The 22606-nt window shown below is 40.8% G+C and overlaps 1 protein-coding gene across 2 annotated transcripts in view; it reads left to right on the top strand.

Annotated features, from left to right (window-relative positions):
* FAM172A (family with sequence similarity 172 member A) overlaps positions 1 to 22606 on the top strand; it is a 270279-nt gene that overhangs the window by 121455 nt on the left and 126218 nt on the right. For both annotated transcript variants that reach the window (XM_055790377.1, XM_055790378.1), the window contains one exon: positions 8072 to 8290. In XM_055790377.1, coding sequence (XP_055646352.1) covers positions 8072 to 8290 — 219 coding nt within the window. The remainder of the gene's footprint in view (positions 1 to 8071; positions 8291 to 22606) is intronic.

Here is a 22606-nt window from a genome sequence, read left to right as displayed (position 1 = left end):
TTTTCATGTTCTTAGGGACTTTCACAGCCATAATTTTACCAACACAGCTGTTTGACCCAGTGACATCATGTTTTGCATATTTTTGCATTTTAATGAGTTAGTCATTTAAAAGGTTACAAAGAAACCATAACTCATAAGTAATTAAATTATTTAGCAGAAGAAGTATAAGAAGGTCTTCTGACATAGGTCACTGTGGGAAGGAAGGAGCATCAATGTGCTGAACTGCACCTGTTTGTTGAAGATAGGTACAAACCAGAAGCTTTACTTTTAGATTACAAGTGGCTGTTTTATCAGGGAAGTGCCTGAATACATGCACATACTAAAACCAACCGAATTTCGTGTCATTTAGATAGAAGATTTTTAGACTGCAGTCACAAACAATGCTCAACACTAAATGGGAGTTGTCTTTCAAGACTTGGATAACTTCAGGATTTTACAGAAAACACTTATGTGCATGATGTATTTTCCCTTTACAGTACTGAAATACAGACCTTCCAAGAGATTGACGTTTAATCTTTTTTCTGTAATGGTTTAATACATATAAATTCTTGGAGATGAAAGGTAAAGTAGAAGAACTTGGCACCTTGGGTTGCTTTTCTGCAAGCTAAAGATGTTACAAATCCAGACAAACCTCTGAGCCCATCGAGATACCTACAGTTCAGAAAGAGAAAATGTTTACAAAAAGATTCTACACTCTTACAAAAGGGAAGGAAGTGGGGTGCATTTTAGAATAAATTCACCTACTTTTCCATGTTGTGCAACATAAAAAAATACATACTTACAGCCTGTTTGGGGGTGTATTCATTATGAAGTACAAATGAGAATAATTAAGACATACTGTGACATTCTCGGGGAGGAGGCAAAGTGGTTTGGAAAACGAATTTGCAGTGAAGAACTTCAGCTGTCAGCTAGAAATACCATAGAAGCATTAAAAAATCCCGCAGTCCAGCTTCATCTCTGCACCTCATTTGAGCATAACTTTCACAGGGTTAACTGCTGTTCTGCTTGGGTTTCCCTGTAGATGAAGGAGAACCAATAATTACTTGTTATTTGTGTGGGGTTTATGAAGATCGTTTGATTTATGCTTGTTTCTGATGCATTGCTTTCAAAAAGTTAATTTCTATATAAATCTGAATAACCTTTTAACTAAAATCTTAGTGAAAAAGTGAAACGTGCATGAGGTTGTTGTTCGAGATCTTGTACCCCTCTGAAGCTTCTGAAATTTTTGTTGGAAGAGGAAGTAAAATAGCTTCTTAAGCGGGGAGACAGTGAGGGGACGGGGAGTGGGAAGGACGGGGAACTTCTAGAGCACAGACTTTTTACAGAAGGGGTTCCTGTAAGGTATCATTAAAAGATGCCAGGCCTTGGGTGTAACTGGTGGGTTCACTCTCTCACAGATTGTACAGACCCCAAAGCTGTGTGCACTTCATGAAGAAGAGCAGAAACTTGTTACTGCAGCCTGGGTGGTTGTTGTGGGCAGATGGTTTGCGGTCCTGTACCCCTGCCTGCGTGGCTGGCATGGATTCACTCCCATTCAGCCCACCGCTGATTCCCCCAGATAGCCTGAACCTCACATCGGGGAGAGGTGGTGGGGCTGAGGTTTATTAAACAACGTTTGAGGCAGTGGTTGGAACATGAATATAGCTCTTTTCTGTTAATTGACAGAATTAAGTCAATGCTATAGCGTAGTTTCTTGTATTTCAGTCGCCATGAGAAATTATTTTCTGCTGAAAATCCTAGTGAAATTAGTGCTTGTAAAGGCACAGAAGCTCCCTATCAAGAATACGGTACGCAACCGAGGGAGTAAAATCCTTACAAATCATGGATGTGTTTATTCAGTTTTGGCCTTGGGAACAAACAATCATAAAACAGGATTGCAGATCTTACGCATAGACATATTTGGGTTGCTAATTATAGATAGATGTAAAACATAAATTCTTCTCAAAACTTTTCAGCAGTAAACTCAAAGTTTGGCAACAGCTTGTCTGGTGGGGATTTTTTAGCCTTAAACATTCATTTGTTTAGAATGGCTGTGCTGGGGATGAAATTAACAAATAGCAAAGTAAAACATACTAATGGCATGTTTTATACTTCCCAGCGTAAAGGTGCTATATATGGTGAAATACGGTGAATACAGTTCTGCATGCAGATAAGAGACAGACCTAATGCAGTGAGGAATTAGAAGGTAGTAACAGAAAGGAAATGAAGAGTTTATTGTTTTTATGGCTCTAATATCCATTAAAAGTTAGTAACACAGCAGGTGACAGTTTGCGTAAGTGTAAAGTGAATGTTTTGAAATAAATAGCAGTTGGGTGACCTGGGGTGTCAGGGCTCTAGACAAGGGTGTGTGTTTGTCAATATATCCTACATGTTTTACAGACTCCTCAGGGAACAGGGGAAGATACAATTTCACCTTTTCTGTGCCAAAACATTTTAATTATATCTTCTTCCAAGTACAGCGGTTCAGTAACCAAGGAGCTGACATTGATGCATGTGTTGATAAAGCTGCAAACATTCAAAATGAGATTAACAAAGATTTTGAGGAAAGGGTGACAGCTAATTTTGCACAGTATTCTGCATCTAATTCAGGTCAGTGTAATGACAGAATATTTTATAACTGTTGTGTCATCCAGAGGGACTTTTATGATGCTTTGTGTTTTTGAAGATTTGTGTATATGAAAGTATAGTTCTTAATACATCATTCAAACAGGTTATAACTGTTTTATTGAACGTCTGTTGGTTGTAGCCATAAACAAGAATAAACTTAAGCATTTAGAAGCAATTTTACGTATCCACCGGCTTTCATCACAGTAATAGGTTCCTTTTGTCTAATTCACCTTGAAAGTATTGACTTAAGATGTGAAACGGAACCAAAACTACCGTGCCTGTTTTGCGGCGTCACTTAATGTTTGCAGAAAGATCGGGCAGAAAGTTATATTAAGTGTATTTAAATAATCAAACTGTAGTTTCTTTGTATTTTGTGAGACCTTTTGAGAACATCTCAATGTATTTCTGCTCTATTCTCCTCCTTGTTTGAAGGCAACTGACATTCTTCTTTCACTTTTTGTTTGTGAAATTTTCTCCTTTTTTTTATCCACTCACTTCTCCATCTGCTTTCACTTTTGTTTGCTTGGGCCGTCTCTCATCCCAACTTGATAATGAGGAATGTGGTGTGACCCTGACCTCTATCAGCCCATGCATGACCTTCTGACTCCCCCACATAACCTCTGACCTTCTCTTTGACAGCTTGATTAATTACCCTGTGTTATGATTTATGAGTAAGTACTATGTAAAAATAATAGACAACAGGTGGTCCTCTAAAAACTTTCTGTGGCATGTTTTCTTTTCCTGCCTAACCTGATGAGCTATTTTAAGTTGGGAACTTCGTGGGACAATGTGTGTTTGGCAGCAACACAGCATTTTTACACACTTGGACACAGTGCTGGAATTCAGGCAGCCGAGGTGTAGCCGGGGTGGAAATATCGCAAAGTGTTAGCAGGGTGCAGTTGCCAAAATGTACATTGGGTGGAAACAGAAAGCGGAGTCAACTGACATTTCAGGCGTTTCAGTCTCAGGTCACGTCTTGAGAAAATTGCTCAAATAATGGAGGGGGCATTTTTCAAGCTGAGCTGCATCTCCAACAGCTATGTTTACTTTAACGCTTCACTAGTGACTTCTGATTGGTTGTCATGACCTCATCCCACTGTTGCACCTACGATGTCGCAACAGCGACATAGATGCACCCTTCCCATGGAAAAGATGGGCAATGAACAGAGCATACATCTTTCAGAAAGATGAATGGACGCCGCTGTGTCTGCTTTAACCACGGGCAGGTTTAAGAGCTGAGCACTTTGAGTTGCATTTCCCCTGGGAATTAACTCCGGTCTTGTCGCCAGCAATCCACATAGCAAACCTGAAAATTCAGGTTGATAAAGCTTAGGAAAATGATCTCTCACAGACCCGCGCTGGCAGTCCAGAAAGATAGTTACATAGGTCAAAAGATTCCTCTCCAGCCCTGACCTCTCTGGTCACATATGGTGTCCCATCTTGGTGGATTAATATGCAGAGCCGAATGCTTTCAGCTCATTATTCATGTGGCCAGGCAGGGGAGATTTCAAAAGATTTTGAATGTACCTCAAATACTTTGGGGCTCTGTGTTTTTTAACCTTACTCTTGCTATCAGAGGCAATAATTCTAGTATTCCTTTCGTTTCGAACATCTCGCTTGAACTTCCAGTGAGAGGCAGAAAGTACCGCTCCATTTCTGGCCCATGTATTACAGTGGAAAAGGCCCTTCTATGTTGTTCTGGCTTTGTAGTAAAGGTATTGTAAACGAGATTCATGATTCTTTCCAGCACTTGATTTTATCCGCCTGCTTTTCCTTCTGCCATCGTTTGCTGGCTCAACCAGAAGCATTAATTGTATTTGTGTTTATGAACCTGAAATTGGCGTTTGCATACAGTCCTCTACCCCCAGGAGCAGCTACCTGGAGGATGCTAGTAGTTAAGTGTAGATTACATACTACTTGCCTTTAAGCGCTGAAATTTGGGGAAATAGCTGTTAATTGGGTGGTTTTGTCTGAGAGAGAAGCTGTAATTGTATCCACTGAACTCAGGGATTAGAGGCTGGGATTGTATTTATCAGTGTCTGTCCTGATTATTGCTTCTCATCACAGATACACTAATGGGGGATGCAGGCAGACCTTGGCTTCTGTGCAACATCTGCATTCTCTCAGACATGTGGTAGGGCACGGGGCTTGGCTTGGTTCAGTCAGCTGAAGACTGGGGGGTGGGGGGCCGTCATCCCAAAGTTCAGCGTTTTGCTGTGAAAAAAACTTTACCCTTTAGAGAGAGGTTTCTCCTTCTGTGTGCACTGGACACACAAGAGAGAACTACTCTACTCTTACGTCTGCTGAAAACACACCTACTGATTTACTAATGGTGGCAAGCTTTAAAAACTCTCCTGGATGACAGTACATCATGGGTCACTACATCTTAATAATGCTGTAAGCTCATAGTAGCTGAAACTGATATTTTTAATGACATTGCGAGCGAGGTACACGCTTCTGAACACTACTTCCCTTTAAAAAGCTATTTTTTAATGAATGTGATTTTGACTTTGCTTAACAGTCATGCCAAAGACTGTGTATCTTGCCTGTTATTAAAGCTTGCAAAAGGCTTGCTTTTAAGGTATTAGTGGTCCGGTGTGCTCTGTTTTGCATGGACTTGCTCTGTGCTCAACCCCAATGCATTAGCAAGGAGTTCCACCTTTGTTTTAATTTTCTGATTGCACTGAACTTTAATGGTGCACCTATGCCCACATGAAATACATTTTTAAAAAACCTAATTGAGCTTAAAAGCCACATTGTTTGCATAGATGTTATTTAGAGCCGAGTATGTTTCTTCAGTGGAAAATGCTTGGGCTAAGTAAGACTGAATGAGAAAGGTGGTAACTGGGTACGATTTTACCAGTCGTTTTGGTTTTCTGTGTTGATTTATACATCTTACTGTCAGGTCTTCTTTGTGGTGCCATTGTTTACATCTTGCCATTTAGGATGCAGAAGCATGAGGGAAAGGGAAATAAGCTACATTATGTAAGCAAAACAGTCTGAAAAGAGACTACTTTCCTAGAGAAAGCCTTATGAATTGTAAGATTTTTAATTATTTTCCTCAGTTATGGGAAAACCTATCTCAGTTACTAATTATTTTAAATGTACTGGCAGGAAAGGCTTGCAATCAGGGAGAAATTAAAAAAAAAGAAGATGTAAAGGGAGACATGTTACACTGCTTAAAATATAATTGATAAAAATCCTTTAATTGATTTATGAAATAGTGAATTTAAAAATGGAATCATATTTCATCTGTTGATGTCTATGTGAAAAATTGACATTGTGTCCTCGTAAAATTGGACAAATGAGTCATGTAATTTTCACTTACATAATCAATAACTTAGACAAATTCTACTTCTTTGATGATTTATGTGTCTGTTTTGTGGTCAGCCTAAAGTGGACACAGAGTTTCATATCCCTGTAACACTTGTAGACCTGTAATAAACACATGAATTTTGCATTTGGCATTGCATAGAAAGCCAAACAAATCGATAACGCACAACGTCTGTGCTCAGAACGAGCAGGTCAAGGAGATGAACAGCACAGAGAGCCCCAAACCCACCAGCCTGCCATGTACCGTGGAAAGGTGGTGCTGCTCAGCCACTAGTGAGCACCGAAACCCATCCTTTCGTCCAAGGCGTGTAATTTAGGGGTGTCTGTAAGTGGTAATTCTCCCCTGCAACGGGTTTGGGGCTTTTTGACTTTTCCGCGTTGGACATGCTATGTGTTGACAGCACAGTGTTGTGTGTTAGTGTAACCAGCAGCGACGTGGGTAGATGCTAAACCTTGCCATCTTTAATTTCCCATTTTCCTTTGCCCTTCCCCTTTTGATTATTTATTTATGTGCCTGTTTGTCGATGTTTTTCCTAGTTCAGTTCCCTCAGCAGGGAGGGCAGGGGAGCGACATGACAGCAGACCACTTACTCACGGCGCCGCATCTAGCAAGGAGGCAATTTTCTCTTTGGCCTATGGTGACCTTTTTTGACTACGTCCCTTACGCCAGAGACAGTGTCCTGAATGCCTCTATTTCACCCTGTTTAGTAGAGTGCAACCGTGCCCTTTAACTTGGTTTTTGGTGGGAGGAGAAGCTACGGCAGACGTTTGAGAAGGGCACAAGGACGAGGGGTAGGAACTCCCTTCAGATGCGATTTTGATAACTAGCCGAGTGTGTCCAACTGTAGAAAATCACCGAGTGACAATCTGTCTACCTGACAGTGGCCACAATGCACTACAAGGTTTGTGAATGGCTCTACAGATTAGAATAAAGCAAGCCCAAATAAAGTATCTTTTGTTGGCGTGGGCTTGGTTTGCTGTGGCCAGCTAGGTATCGGGACCTCTTTGATCCTTGTGCCTAGCCCAAGTGTAAAACGCAGCACCAAGTGAAAAGCCAGAATAAAGCTGTTCAGTTAGGTAATTAATACAGACGTTTCCAAAAAGTAAGTCTTTATCAAAATTTACTTTTAAAGGACAGCTTGATTTTGACTGGGAACCCATGGTAACTTTAAGGACTCATCTGTTAAATGCACGTGCTTCTCTTTTTCTCCCTGCATTTGCGATTATATCTTCCGCGAGTGTTACAATTCTTCTGTGATTTGCCATCATTTAAAAATCATAATAAAATGATTGGCTGATTTATTCAAGATTTATTTCTCATTCATAAATTCATGTATTTTTCAACCGGCTCATTTTCTGAGGCACAAAAATGCAGCTGGTATGCTCAAAAGCATCCTGCAGGTCACGAATTTTCACTGAGTTGGTTGAATACAGGACCTAATCCCAGTGAAGTTTTAGAGCAGATTTAAAGATGTACTTAAAAGTCATCCTCAAAGTAAAAGAGTTGACTTGTAAGCAATACCACTAAATCGGTTTTGGTATTGATTCATTGCTACTGCTGCTATTGGCTTCTGCATGGCATGCTGCTTGTCAGCTAGACAAAAGGTTTTACTATTTTAAACTGCAGTGAATAATTTTTCACATGCTTTCTTTTATTTTATTTTATATATATAGATATATATGAAATCCCTACATCCTTTTTATTTTAAAGGTTTTTGTTGGCTGGGTATAAGCTTTTTATTCATCATTATGTGGTGTTCTTAAAATAATATTTTGCTTTTAGTTCTCCTACTGTTTTCTCAAAAAGTCATATAAAGTGTTATGAATAAAACAACATATTAAATTATTTTAAAGGTAAAACAGGCAACTTTTCTGATGCTGAGGGATGTGTATGAGCATAAGTGCATGCACAGACACATTCACACATCAATATCCCTTTAATGACAGAAATGAAACAAAATGAATATTCTTAAAATACCCCTCTATAAATTATGTTGTGTGAAGTTACTGAAATAAATACAAAAGTTTTTAAAAGCATTAAAGTAAGTGCAAGGCATTTTCAAGCATTAAATCTCCCTTTTCATATTTCTTCTTTTTGTGTGTGTGTGTGTCTCTCTCTCTTCTAAAACAGGAAGGCTATGGAGTAATAGTACTGAATCCCAATGAGAACTATATTGAAGTGGAGAAGACAAAAGCCCAAGTACAGCTGTCTTCTGATAGCTCAGATGAACCTGCAGAAAAGAGGGAAAGAAAAGATAAAATCCAGAAGGAAACAAAGAAGCGACGTGACTTCTACGAAAAGTATCGAAATCCACAAAAAGAAAAAGAAACTATGCAGATGTATATTAGAGTAAGTTTCTTTTGCCCTTCTTTAATGATGCATAGATATGTTTACTGTCCGTATTGCCTAACAAACAGCATGTTTTTTTAAAAACAAACACATTACCGAGATGGCATTCAAGAGTTTATACAGAGTTTCTGGCTCTTTATTCTATTGATATTGTTTGTCACTTATTGAACGTGAAGTTTTGGAAGAGTTACAAAACATTCCTTTCTAATTTCAAAGGGGAACTTCAAATAAACCCCAGAGGAGCTCACTGGTGCTATCAAGAAAGAGAATGATTTAAGGAAGACTTTGTAAAAATGATTTTATAAACAGAGGTGTACATAAGAAACACTTTCTAGTGCAGCTTAGGCAACCTATCAGCTTCAGATGTCATGCATGCATTTATTGTATTATATTGGCTTGTACTGGGGAGGCAGTGGTTATAGCCTGATAGTTTTTTAACATATTACCTGCTGAATTAATAATGTGTTGTGGAAAATACCGGTGTTCATCTTGTGTGGTAGCAGATTTACCCTATAATATATTGTTTTCATATGAGCAGCCATCCATTGTGTTTCAGCTGAACTTCTGAAGGCAGATAAAGAAGGCGAGTTATTAATATCTTAATAAATATTTAAGCTAGAATAGTTCGAGAATGGCGTAATGAGGAAACTCTGTCCCTTGCTCTTTTCTTACTCAGTGAACCTTTGCACTTTGTAATGCTACCAGCATGGGATCGTTATAACAGCGCTACCCGAGGATTTCTAATTCTGCAGGGGGCACAAACAATATTATTTGCACTTTGACACATTCTGCTTCATATACATACTGTGCATTATACATTCAAGACTGAGTCACGCAATTTCCATAGCCCTTATTGTGAAAGTTAGCATTTTCATTCAATAGTAAAACGTCAGAAACACCACAAGGTAGATAAAACAGTAAAAATGTATATGCCTTTCCAGTGTGAAAAAGAAAAATCCAGCAAAAGACATGTGAGAATCATCCTAGATTTTAATGTTTTATTAATTGTGGTTTAACAGTCTTTGTAGGAGGAATACAGCTCTGCTGGCTACTTAAAAGGGTTTGTAACCTGGGTGTGAGTTTATCACTAACACCATAAATATTACTGTTCCTTTTGAGAAATATCTCGCTAGTGAGTATGGGAAACAAAAGGGTGCATATACATATTCAAAGCGCACTGTTTTTTCTGTCCACTGCTGTTTGCAAGGGATGCCATTCTGCCTACCGGCCAGACCCAGCTTTATAAGGCAGGCAGCCAGGCTTGTCTCAAGGTCCATCAGAAGTCAGTGTTGCTGTATTGCCCAGAAAGACATCTAGTCACCGTGTTGGTCTTCTTTTTTTTTAATACCTTTTTAGCCATTCCACCTTCTTGTGGCTCTTCTTCTTGATGAGGCATGAAATTTGGTTTCAGGGGTTTGACCCCAAAACCACAAAATGCGTGACTCCATCCCATTTTCTTTTTTGCGCAGCTCTGTGCCTCAATTATGACTTGACATTCCCTTTCTTTGGTTTTGTTTTTTTTCTCAAAACAAGGGAAGAAGTAGCATAAGTTCCAGTGAAAGTGTGGGTGGTGGTCTCCTTTCCTGGGCATATTACCTGAAATTGCGTTGTCTGATGCAGTCAGTATTTTATTCTAAAAGAATTCTTTGGATTTTTTTCTTTAATCGGCTCTAGTACAGAGAGGTTTTTTTAAACAGAATGAAAAGCATCTCTGCTTTGGTGTGTGGCAGGACAAATTACTGCAATTTGCTTGCCTACCCGTTTCTGAAACAAAACTGGGGAGTGCCATTAGACTGCCATTTACTCTGTTGGGCAGAACTGCTAAGTCTGTAGGTGGTTGCAAGAGGAGCTGTGAGCATAGTGTGCTCTGCTCCACCTTCCTGGCCACAGGCACAGTTGTCAGTCTGTCCAGGCATTGCATGATGCAAAAAAAAAAGAAAAATAGTTCAATGCATATTTGCAGTGTATTTCTTGCCTCCCATGCTTGCGTCCGTAGGATTACATGTGCAACAGGAATCACTACTCATTTGCACCCTGGGACTTGCTGCCGGGCTTACCGCAACCACGGGCTGCTGGCGGTATGGTGTTGGAGCTGGTTTGGGGTAATCTCAAAGGGCAATTTAGATATGACCCTTACTTACTGCGTAGCAATGCGTACGTTTGACTCACTGGGCTCTTGAAACAAAACATGTCGTGCCGCAGAAATGTTTAAGGATGGTATGTGTTTCATAAAGAACTCATCAAAGAGTTTTGAAAAACTTGAGCAAGCCTTACATCATCTTTGCCAAGCAGGGAGAACTGGTACAGAGGGACTGGAGGAAAAATACCCTCACAAGAAGGTGTCAAACATTGAAGGAAAATTTGTTTGTGTCAGATATGCTGGAGGAGAAGTTGTTTCAGACTGTTAAATAATAGGAGTAAATATCATCAGTTATGTTATCATAGGGTCACTGAGAACTGTTGTGATCTGATAAGGAAATGCCATTTGAACAAATTAAAGCTGTGTGGATGATGCCCCCACTTGTGCAGTTAGATTTTTCCAAAAACTGGAAAAATTCAAGTCTTCCACAGTGAATTTCTTGAAGTATTTTCTTTATTTTCATAGGGACAAAAAAAAAAAAAAAAAAAGCTGAGATACTCAAAACCACGTAAAAGTAGAGTCTTAAAATACAAAATCTCAAATTGCACTGTATTTTTGTACAAAATGGGTACAAATAAAAACGACTATGGGAGTGTGTAGTGCATTAAGCATAGTGCTTGAAAGATCAAAGTGCTTATTGTTTCATGCTGGAAGTTTCCTTAACTATGAAATAATGTACTTTCTGGCATATATTATAGCTTGTTAAAGGGACTGATTTGGTCTGGGCAATAAACATCACGTCAAACATTATGGCAGAAAAACCTGCCTAATATGTTTTGTAATAAGACAGAATTTTTTGTTCTTGAAAACATCTGCCAACTGAATTCACGAGTGAAGACAGAAAATGTCATCAATTCAGTAACAATCTTATAAATTTGGTTTCTTTTTTGTCAATGCAAACTGAGGGAAAAAACTTCTTGATAATCAGCATTGACTATAATCCTTTATGGAATGATTAAACAAAAGCATTTTACTTTTATATAACATGCTAATGAATGCATATGAATTTTAATACCGTTACTGTTCAGATTTTAACAAGCATATTGCCAGCAGATCATTTTAAAAGCATCTGGTTTTTAATGTGTTGAACGGAGGATTGAGTCAAATAGCTAAATATATACATACATGCTTTTAAAAAAAACATTTCTATCCTTACTTATAGATACTACCATTTTTTCTTAGACCACCAGAGGCTGCTGCTGTACATATTGGCTAATGCTTCCCCCCAGAAACCCTAGCCAACCTTCATTTATTACTGAGCTAAACTGAGAATTTGTTGATCTCTAACCTTTTTCTATGGAAACAGATCATACAGGCTTAAATGTGACATGATTATTCCCTCCATCCTCCAAGCCATCTCCCACTCCCTACAGATTTTCACATTGACAGTGTCTTCTCTATGTTAAAAGACACTTAGAAATGTAAATCAGTATTTATCCCTTTCTAAATAGCATTCACCACTTAAACAAGTATACTGAATGGATTCTGAAATGTTATTAAAGGAAAAAGTATAAATTGCATAATTTTATAATAACAGTAATTTGCAATAATGTTGTTGCCACAATAGTTGAAGGATATCAAAGAGGCGACGAAGAAAGTAGGAAGAAGTACTTTTATTGGACCAACTGATGGGGTCAGGTTTTCTGGGCAAAAGGGTACTGTTTTAAGAAGGTACTGCCTTTTTAAAAGTACTTTTGAAAAAACGTACTGCCTACAAAAGGGCAAAACAAGCCTTTCCTAGGCCTGTCTGCTAGGAATTTTGTCCGTTGGTTTTTTTTTTCCACTGAGCTTAGCTGCTTTAATAGTTCTTAATGCAAATATTTTTACTGTAGCACAGTCTGTAACAATGCTATCTATACTGATAGCGTATCAATGAAATCAAATTAATTTTGGATGTGGCATAGTTTTTGTAAATAATTTTTCCCCGTTTTCTGTGAGAGACTAAATAGGAAAAGATCATGTGCAGCTAATTAATTTGTTTTACTAAAAATGGATGCATCAGGATAATTTGTGCCAGTATTTAGGAGAAAGTGGCAACAAGCAGGTTTATTAATACACGGTTAAGTACGCGGCGACTGCTGGTGGGCAGGAAATCCTGGCAAGCACTGGAGCACAGTTGTGCCGTTTCTGCTTATTGTTCGGCAGGGCTGACACGAGGCATCGCCCAGCTGAAGGTCACCGCAGAGTGTCCGCCTGTGCCGGGTGACCTTTCGGTGCAGCGGGTTTATTTGGCGTGGGAGACGGGGCCATGTCCCGGCGTAGCAGCGGTCCCGCCAGCTGTGCGGGTCTGGCCCTGCGGCCATCCCTGGCCAGGCACAGGCTCCTGCTGCCTGCTCTGCGACTTGGCACGGCACGCGTCTGCTCTCGTCCAGAGCCTGCATGACTGCATTAGCGCGCTGCTGAGACCAGGCTAATAAGCCCTTTATTCCACCAGAAGAGACAAAATGACAAGCGCCAGGCAGATAGCTCCCAAGAGGTAAGGGACATGCTCCAGCGCAGAGGAAGTCTGTGGGTGACCTGGACATCACGGCTCGAACCTCCAAAGCCTCACTCCAATGTTTATATCACAACGCCTGGGGATTTTCCCCATTTTACAACTACCAGCATTACTTTACACAGACCTTTAAAATAACACATGGTTTTGCTTTGTACGTATTTACCTTTCAAAGCTCGTCACTTCCTTACGTTCCTGAGAAATCTTATTCCAAGCAACAGCAAAATCATGCTGGCAAGCCCATGAGAACTGCTTAGAAACCACCATGGCTTTATTCTTCTCACCACTGGGCGTTCAGAGTTTATAAAAAAGACTGCATTTCAGGTGCTGGGTCATAAAAGTGTAGTGACATTCTGGGTGCTGCAGGATATCTGAGACATCTGGAGAGATCTGGCCAGGGTCTTGCAGGACCTGCACTGCTAAGAGACCTGCCACCAGCTTGGCCGAGCAGCTGGAAGGCAAAGCGGAGAGCTCTAAAGCATCTACAGTGGCACTGAGCACCCCCAGTCAGGCCTCTGCGTCATTCCTAAAGGGTCAGATAAGCTTTAGGTTCCTACAGTAGTCTCTATATAACAGGAAGAATATGTATGTATATTTCATTCTATAGATACCACAGTGAACAAGCAACTTGCATTAAACAGCTGAATTACGTAGAGTTTAAATTGTAGCAGCATTCAATAATCTATGCATAGGCTATTTAGCTTGTGCAGTTAAAGTAGGTATTCTAAAGAATCCAGAGATTTTAAAGACTTCTTATGGTATGTTTTGCATCTACTAGTCCAGAAAAGTTATATTTGTCTTCTTTTCCTGAGCAAGTGAGAAATCAGAGACACAGATAATCACTGAAGGAAGATTTTGCATCTCTTCAAGAGCACCACTGGCTCTTCTTCCTGCCGTACCCTCTCTTTGTTCTGCATTTCACAAGTATGGTTTAATCAAAGAAAAGGAATAAATTGGGGCCATCTAGCTTTGGTGTCTTTCAAACATTCATTACGCGATGCTGACAAAATGTGCTTTGTTAGATCCGGCTCCTAAAATTTGAGGCAAGCAGTGTGAGTTTCCAAAAGAAAGAACCAGCTTGTGTCTCTCCTCCCGCCGTGAGCTGTGCGGTGCTCCTGTTGTGCTAAAAAAGACTGTCTCTCACAGGTCAGGTGAGTCCTCCTTCCTTTCAGATGGGATTCATGCTTAGTAAACCTGGCCAGTTAGCAAGCTAATGGTAAAAAAAACTAGCTCAGCAGAAAGCGGACCTACTTGTTGAAGGCAAAGGTGAATTGAATTACTCAAACTTCTCGTACTTGGACGCTGCCTGTCTTTGATTGTGGAGTGATGGCAGCGAAGGACTGAAAAGACCTCATAGGTCTTCTGGTCTGTCCTCCTGCCAGTACAGATTGCTCTCAGCAAGTATTGTTTATCCAACAGAATCAAAGGATAACATATTTTATGCTGATATCCAAAACAGGGATAATGTCCTCTAATGTACTGCACGCAGTCGTGTGTTTTAATGCTAGATTATTACCGTGTGTTTGGGAAAACTGGCAGAAAAAAATTTAGCAGGGGCTTAAGTGGCAGCATACACTTCTTTGCAAAACTTGGAGATTCTTTGCATGTTTTTTTCTTGGGAACCAGTCAGCCATAAGAGCCTTGATAACAGTGAGAGATGATGAAATTTAGTTTCCGAGAGAAATACATATAGTCATCTTAAGATGAGTGGTACTGTTGCAAAATAACCCTTTTCTGTGGGGACACCCCCTCCCACCCCACTCTAGAAATATCTATGGGTATTGAGTAGGGGGTTGCAAGAACCATACCACGATGTGTGGAGGTCAGGAAAACAACATTTGTGGAGTCCTAGGAAATGAATGTCAGCAGACAGGGAACCGGGGCACAGGATGCACAGTACGTTCAAGGACGTTGTTTTCACCTCATATGCTACAGAAAACAAAGTGAAAATTCAGGAAAAAATATTAAAAAAAAAAAAAATCCAGCTTTTGGATTAAGATAGATCTCATAGTTCCTCTGTTGTCTGCTTGGCTGCCTGCAGCAGTGACAGCTGACAAAAGGGGCTAGAAGTAGTGAAGGAAACGGTGGCATGGAGGAATGTGGAATAAACTGCCCCCCAAAAAATGTCAGTTCCTACCCTGCAATTCATAGGTGGCTGACAGTTTGGAAAATTAATTAATATAACCTTTTCATTTGTTACGTTTTAAAATCCTTAGGAGTAAAGGCTTTTACTAAGTAAAATGCTTACTTTTTGTGAATTTACTTGCCATGCAATGTTGTTTTGAATTATTTACCTCTTAAGAACAAGTTTTATCTTTACAATCAGCTCATTGTCATCCCTGTACAGGCAAAGAAATATGCCTTATTGTGAGCTCTGAGGAGAACGGAGTCATGACCTCCTTTCTTGCTATGCCTTAGTGAACTCCATAGCTGATCAGCACGCCCTGAGAACTCCCTTTTACCAACTTCAGAGCTGTTAACTTCATTTTCATAGTGTCCAGACAGAAGGCTTTCCTAAAGTAGTATGTTCTATGCTATCTCCAGCCACGAGCTCATCTAAATTTTGAGAAATCTTCCCGTTCCTCTCTCAGCTGAATCCTTGTTTTATCCTCCTCTCCCTGGCTAAAAGCTGATGCTAAACTGATCAAAAATGCTTTTTCGTCTTTTGTGGTCGGTAGCGTCGGTAGCAGGTTTTCTCCTCTGAATGGGCTGCATGCTGTTCAGCCACACTCTTCGACACTTTGTTATTTAACAGTTGATTCTCATTCTCTGTCTCTGTAGTTTTTGATCAGTACTTGGCAAGAGTGAATTTGTCAATACACAAAGAGTTATATTTTTCTTTATTACCAAGTAATACTCGAATTTTAGTTAGTTTTCCCAATAGATGGCACTGCTTGGAGAGAAACCACTGAATACAATAAGACCAAGGTGCATTTAGAGTTACCAGGAGTGGTGTCTGCTGAGGAGCCTTGCTTGTTCTGGCCTCTTAAGCAGCAGTTTGAGAGTTTCTAGTTTGGTACTTTTAGCAAAAGTGTGGAGTGAGAAATGTATTACAGCCATATTGAATAGGTTATTCAGAAAGGAGGGGACGTCCCTGGGTTAGTAGCTCTTGACCAATGTAATCACGCTGCTTCTGTTTCTGGTGAGCAGTGTGAGTAATTATGGGGACTGCACATCAGGGCTGCATCGGCTCCAGTTGCTCTTCTGCACTTAGATCATATAGCAGGAGGGATCCTTCATTCGCTATCAGGATGTGCTGAAATAATTCACCATGCATCCAGCCAAGTGTCAGTTTTTTAGTTCTTTAATAAAATGCTGCTCCTGGTTGCCATGCCTCTACACCTCTAAAAAAAAAAAAACAAACGCAAAGATATTACCTCTGGTTTTGTCATGTCCTGACTGAATTAGGGAGAAAGTGGAAGAGTTGCTCTGTCCCAAAAGACTTAACTTTGCAACTTACACATCATCTAGTGTCACTTAAATTTGCATCAGTCATTACACCTATAGTACATCGTGAATTGCAGGGGCCAGTTCCCCCTTACACACGCGTGCATGTGTGTGCACGTGGGCACTACCTACACTAAAGCATACAAAACCTACACATGTTCTTGCGTGTTTGCCATCCTACAGGCTTGGCAGGAGGTGGGCTCTGAGACGTAGTGTGTGCAGGCATGGGATAGATAAGACTGGAAAGTTTCCTTTTCATCAAAAGCAAAGATTTAATCAGTTCATCCAGTTGTATAGTACAAGATATTTAAAATACAGCTAATTCAGACAACACGCCTGGTACTTCATAACCATCTGCAACGTGTCTGTCCTTTCAGACTGGTGTTTCCTTCCAGGATAGTTTTTCATTCCTATCTCCTATCTTTTCCACCTGCTGTGTAACTGAATAATCTGATTGCATGGATCTTGCAAGTTCAGCCTATATCCTAGAAAAGTGGGCAATTGACATTATCGCTTAATTCTGTCATAGCCACTCTGCTCTTAACCTGGGAAAATAGAACCCTTAATTGTACGTAGATGTTAAGAAGACAGATATTTTTTTCTTTCAGGGATCTGGTTTGCCGAGGACTTTTTTTGAAGTTTGCGAATTAAGTAATGAAGAAATGTAGCAAAGCTTAGGCTGCGTTAAGTAGTTTTGAAAGATTTCTAAGTTCTGCAATTAACTTTGTGGTCTTACCCTTTGATAAGTCACTGCCCTCGCACATTCCACCTGGCAGTTACACCTCTCTGAGCCGCTGGGTACTCCACTTTTCCTGTTGTTTGAAAAATGAACAAACACATTTGATGACAGGATCCTGTTATTCATCATGTGTCCTTTGCACTGGCTGCCAAAAAAGAGTAGGCTTATGTTTAATGGCTGTTGCTTATTTTTAAATCCCTTACCAGTGAAGACCTTGGCTGTGTATGAAATCCTCCTCGTTGAGATATGTCAAGCTTTCAGACGGTGCATGCTGTTTAAGGCTCTGGCAGCTTTGCCTTAAGTGGGCAAATGAGTTATTGCTGTGATAGATCTTAAAATAACAGCATCTGATTTGGTCATGGAGTCCACTTGTTTTAAATACCTTTCTGCTGCTGTTGGCTGTTTGTTCATCATGTTATTTTACCGTTTCCGTTCCTCTCCCTTTCTGTTTTGAGCTACCCCAGCTGACTGATTGTCTGATTTTGGCTGATATTTAAAGGGATTTTCATCCTGATGGACACCAGACAGTATCATCACTGGAGTGGAAGTTCAGATACTGTTTTTACTCTGTTACAATTGAGGTAAATAACCATGATACGATTCTCTAACAACACTATGAAGTCGTGCTTATTTCTACCCAAAGATAAAGTGACCAGGCAAAATTCAGGTCTGCTAGACTCAACAAAGACAGCGCAGTTGTGAAAGGTGCCTCCATTGTGCTGGGGGTCCACAGAGCATACAAAAGTTGGAAAGAAAAGGTTATGACATGGAAATATTGTAAACCATATAGTGCCCACAGTGGTAGTCATCTGCAGGACCTCTCTGGGGTGTGTTCAAAGTCACTGTGTCTCAAATGCATGTGGTTCAGGGTTTGAGGAGCTTCCACAACATACATCTTTACACTTCTCCGACAGTGGAACTGCCGAGCTCGCTCTTTTTGCCTTTGATTAAAGGTATCAGGCACAGCACTTATGACCAGTCCTGGCTGACACAGCTTTGAGCGTGGTGTTGGATTAGATGACCCTCAGAGGTCCTCTCTAGCTGATGTGGTTCAGTGGCTCTACATTAAGTTCCATCTCAGTGCTCAAAAAAGTATTTAGGTAACTGAGGGGCTTTGTGGACACTGTGAAGAGGGGTGTATTTCCCTGTCTGAGAACATTTGGTACTCCTGAGGTTGTGGTTGGTCATCCACGTACTAAAAGCAGGCTCAGGTGATGGAGACCAGGAAGCCTGCCTAGCTGTTAGCATGGTTAATGCCACGTGCTCTTGAACAAGTACTGCTACAGAAATGCACCTTGAAAGATGTAAGCCCCTCCAGACAGGGAGTGGTGTTTCTCGGCAGTTTTAACATGGGCATGTTGAGCAGAATATTTGTGATTTCTTTAGAAATCAGTAAATTCCCCAAGCCAGATCATCCACTTAAATTTGCTGAAGGACCTTAGAGCACCGCAGCAGCAGGAGTATTTTCACCGATGTTCTGCAGGTGTTACTGGCATGCCCATTTTTGAATAATGGGAAGGATACAAGTACTGTCCATGTCCTTCCTACTCCCTCTCCTTTGTTATTGCTTTGCCAAAAAAGAATTTTGTCTACATTGTTAATTTGAGTCCACAAACTGTCGTTTTAAACTACAAAGCAGTTCTGGAGTTTCAGGAAGAGAAAAAATACCCTGTGACATTCAAATTGATTATTTGCCAAGTGTATGTTTAGAAGAGGATAGACATGGTGGAATTAAAAGGGCTGCAACTTTATTAAAGCATTAGTGAGCAACAGTTTAATTAAGCCTGTGCACAACCGCTTCTAAGAAGATTTGTCTACACTGTTAATTTCAAAGTGAGAGCTGAATCTGTATCTCATCTGCAGGCCAGTGCAGTAACTGCAGGTTGCCTTGAAGCCTTCGGACAGGTCCCCAGTCTCGCTTCATCCCCTGAACCTGTTCATAAGCCCACGTTCATAAAGGCTTACAAATTATTTAAGATACTCCTGTCCAGTCTTCTGTGAATGATGTTCATTGGAAGAAGTCTGCTCATGCAGTTGCCACCTCCAAAACTAATCCATGCTGCTCGGTGGAGAGACAGTTTTGGGTATTCTGGCATTGTACTGGGGTGCTGGGCACAGTGAATGTGATCACAGTTTGGGGGGTTTCCAGGACATCTGGTACCTGGCAACTATCAGTTCTTACCACTCATTGTCAGCTTTATTACTAAACAGGATTTAAGATTTAAAATATGTTAGCACAGAAACATTTGCAGTAGCAGAGCTAAACTACAAAAATAGCAAAATATATTAAATGTGGATTGTTAAACAGCATTCAACTGCTGTTAGCCATAAAAGTTATCAGAGCTCTTCCAGAGTCTCAGTTAGCCTGAAGATCTAGTTAAACAGCTACTGCAGGACATCCAGGACCAGAAACAGCTTACCCAGATTGATCTTGGGCTTACAGCTTTTCTGCTGCCACCAGTAAGGACAGATCCTGCAGTTGCCCAGGTCCATTCTTCTGCACAATCTCTTTTCTTCCTCAGCGCAAGACAGAGTCAGTCCTTCTTCTCTTTTCCTGTTCATTTGCACCTCATTCCCTAGCACCAAGCACAGGGGCATTTCATGGCAATATGGAGATGTGGTGGCTTGACCTTGGCTGGCTGTCAGGTGCCCAGCCAGCCACTCCATCACTGCCCTCCTCAGCTGGACGGGGGAGAGAAAATATGACAAAAGGCTTGTGGATCAGGGTAAGGACAGGGAGATCACCCCGCAGTTACTGTCATGGGCAAAACAGAGTTGACACCAGGAAATTAACTTATTGCTAATTGACAGTGGAGCAGGATAATGAGAAATAAGAGCTACCTTAAAACAATTTCCCCACATCCCTCCTTTCTTCCTGGGCTCAACTTCACTCTTGCCTTCCTCACCCCACCTCCGCCAGCGGCGCAGGGGATAGGGAATGGGGCTGTGGTCGGTCCATCACACACTGTCTCTGCCGCTCCTTCCTCCTCACAGGGAGGGCTCCTCACCCTCTGCCCTGCTCCAGGTGGGTGTCTGCTCCATCATGGACCTCCATGGACTGCAGGGGCACAGCCTGCCTCACCATGGTCTTCACCACGGGCTGCCAGAGCATCTCTGCTCTGGCACCGGGAGCCCCTCCTGCCTCCTCCTGCCCTGCCCTGGGGGGCTGCAGGGCTGTGGCTCTCACACAGTCTCACTCCTCTTCCTCTCAGCTGCTGTTGCACAGCTTTTTTACCATTTTTTACCATATGTTATCCCAGAGACACTGCCACCATTGCTGATGGGCTCAGCCTGGGCCAGTGGCGGGTCCATCTCCAAGCCGGCTGGTGTTGGCTCCATCAGGCAAGGTTGAAGGTTTTCTGGCATCTTCTCGCAGACGCCACCCCCAGCAGACCCTGCTACCAAAGCCTTGCCACACAAACCCAAGTACAGGAGGTTATGTTGTCTCCTCACACTCTTTTCCTTAAGGTCTTGATTAACATTTCTATTGTGTACCTTAATGAGCGCATTGCTGCCTACACCCCATGGATGTGCTCTCCATCTTGCTTTTGCTACTCCCTCAGTGTTATTTCTTCCCTCCCAACAGCAATAGGTAACAGACCTCAGAGAAGAAAGACCTGAGATACTAAGCAGGAGAAGTTGCTCAATCAATAATGCTTCTATCTTTTCCTGATAAATTTTATTGGCTCTGCACCATCGTTGATGAGAAAACTGGATTTTTTTTCAGAGAGGCTCTGGTAATGGGGTGGCAAGGCAAAGCCTAGCAGGCAGCTGAAATGGGGTTTAGCATTTATCACATAAGTACAGGGGGCTTTTGTTAGAACTGTTGTCTGTTTTCATCCTGATGCAGTGTTTTGTAGCAAACTCACACAAAACGTGACAAATGTTAGAGGACTAATATGCAGGGCGGACAATATGCGTGCATCGTGATACAGAGTTGTTTAACAAAAGGAACTTGAAAGAGTAGAATTATTTTTAATTGAAGCACAGTAACGTCCAAACCTCCAAAACGAAGCAAGGGTTTGAATGGGTGCAAGTTGCAGATGTTGGATCCACTTAATCCTTGTTTTAAAACACATCAAACACATGGTGTTGGCTAATAAAGATTAAAATAGCATCAAGGACCATTTCTAACAGTAACAAAAGCTACATCCATGTGTTTTTTTGAGGGTTTATTTTTCTTATCACACCCACTGGGACAGACATTGTAGGTTACATATTCTATAGAAGATACATACTATTCTCAAGGTCTTCAGTTATCTCTGGAATTTCTGTTCCATTATTGTTCAGTCTAGAATCTCAGTAAGACCCCCAATGTTTGCCCTGTGCAGCCTGAGTTAGAAGATTGCTCCCAATTTTCTAGTTAGGTCAACCAAAAAAATTAAGATATGATAGAGGGTCAGTGGAAGAAATTCATATCAAAACAACTGCTCACCATGTCATTATGACAACCTGCTGTAACAAATGTGCTTCTGTTTTAACTTATGACAATTAATTGCTAAAAGTAATTTAATCTGACAGTGGCAAGATGTTGAAAGACTCGTGAAGATGTCATAAAAGCGACCTTTCTGCCCATGTGCAACCAAAAGCCATTTTTAACAAGGAGCCTCAAAAACAGTACAACTTCTTTTGTACTTTGTTAATTAGTTATTGATTTGAAACAATGCTCTGCCAAATATTGTCAGATTAGCTAGACGCCAGCAAGGTCACAGTGTGACAGTCTAGTCCTGATAATCTTATGGTATATAAGAATTCTTTTTTCTCCGAACCTTTTGTTCCGATATCCTGAGAATTACATTTCCTGGCTTTAGCATTTGTGCTAATTTAAAATACAGCCAAGCTGTCTGTTATGTAGTTGGATGTTTTGAGTTGTTAAAAAATGACACTGCGTTAGAAGAAAATTGCTGGTGATCTAATGTCTAATGATCTTCGGCGGTGGCAATGCACCGCTGCTGCAATGCCATCACTAATCTGAGCAGGAAAGAGCCTGCTTTAATAGAACGGTCAGCGCGAGGGAGTTGCAGGGTTCAAGCCAGAGGTAGAACGAGCAAGTCCTGAGGTTGCTCGTCAGGATTAAAGATCATTTCCTAGCTTGCCTTTTTGTGAAACAAAAATAGCAGAGGTGGGTCTGGACAGGAAAGCAGAGAAGCAGAGTTAAGGCTTGAATAGCTCAACATTCAACTTTTCAGATTGTCGAAACAAGAAGCGAAAGAAAACGCAAATCTGAATTTAACATTGTGTTTGTGATCTGTTTAGGTAATTATTTTATAAGCTAATGGCAGTTACTTCAAATACAATTAATTATAGTACACTGCATATTAAGGCACTTCAGCAAATCTTTGTGCATTAAATAAATAGTATATCAGTTTACTTAAAGCACTGAGCACTTTGCTCTCTTTATTAGGAGAAATCAAATAGCTTTGAGCCTGTTAAATCTTTCTTTCACTTAAATAACTGCTCTTGAGTGTGCATAATAAATAGAGACAGAGATGTCAA

Source organism: Falco peregrinus, chromosome Z (genome assembly GCF_023634155.1).
Source record: "Falco peregrinus isolate bFalPer1 chromosome Z, bFalPer1.pri, whole genome shotgun sequence".
Lineage (NCBI taxonomy): Eukaryota > Metazoa > Chordata > Aves > Falconiformes > Falconidae > Falco > Falco peregrinus.
This window is presented reverse-complemented; position numbering and strand designations above follow the sequence as displayed.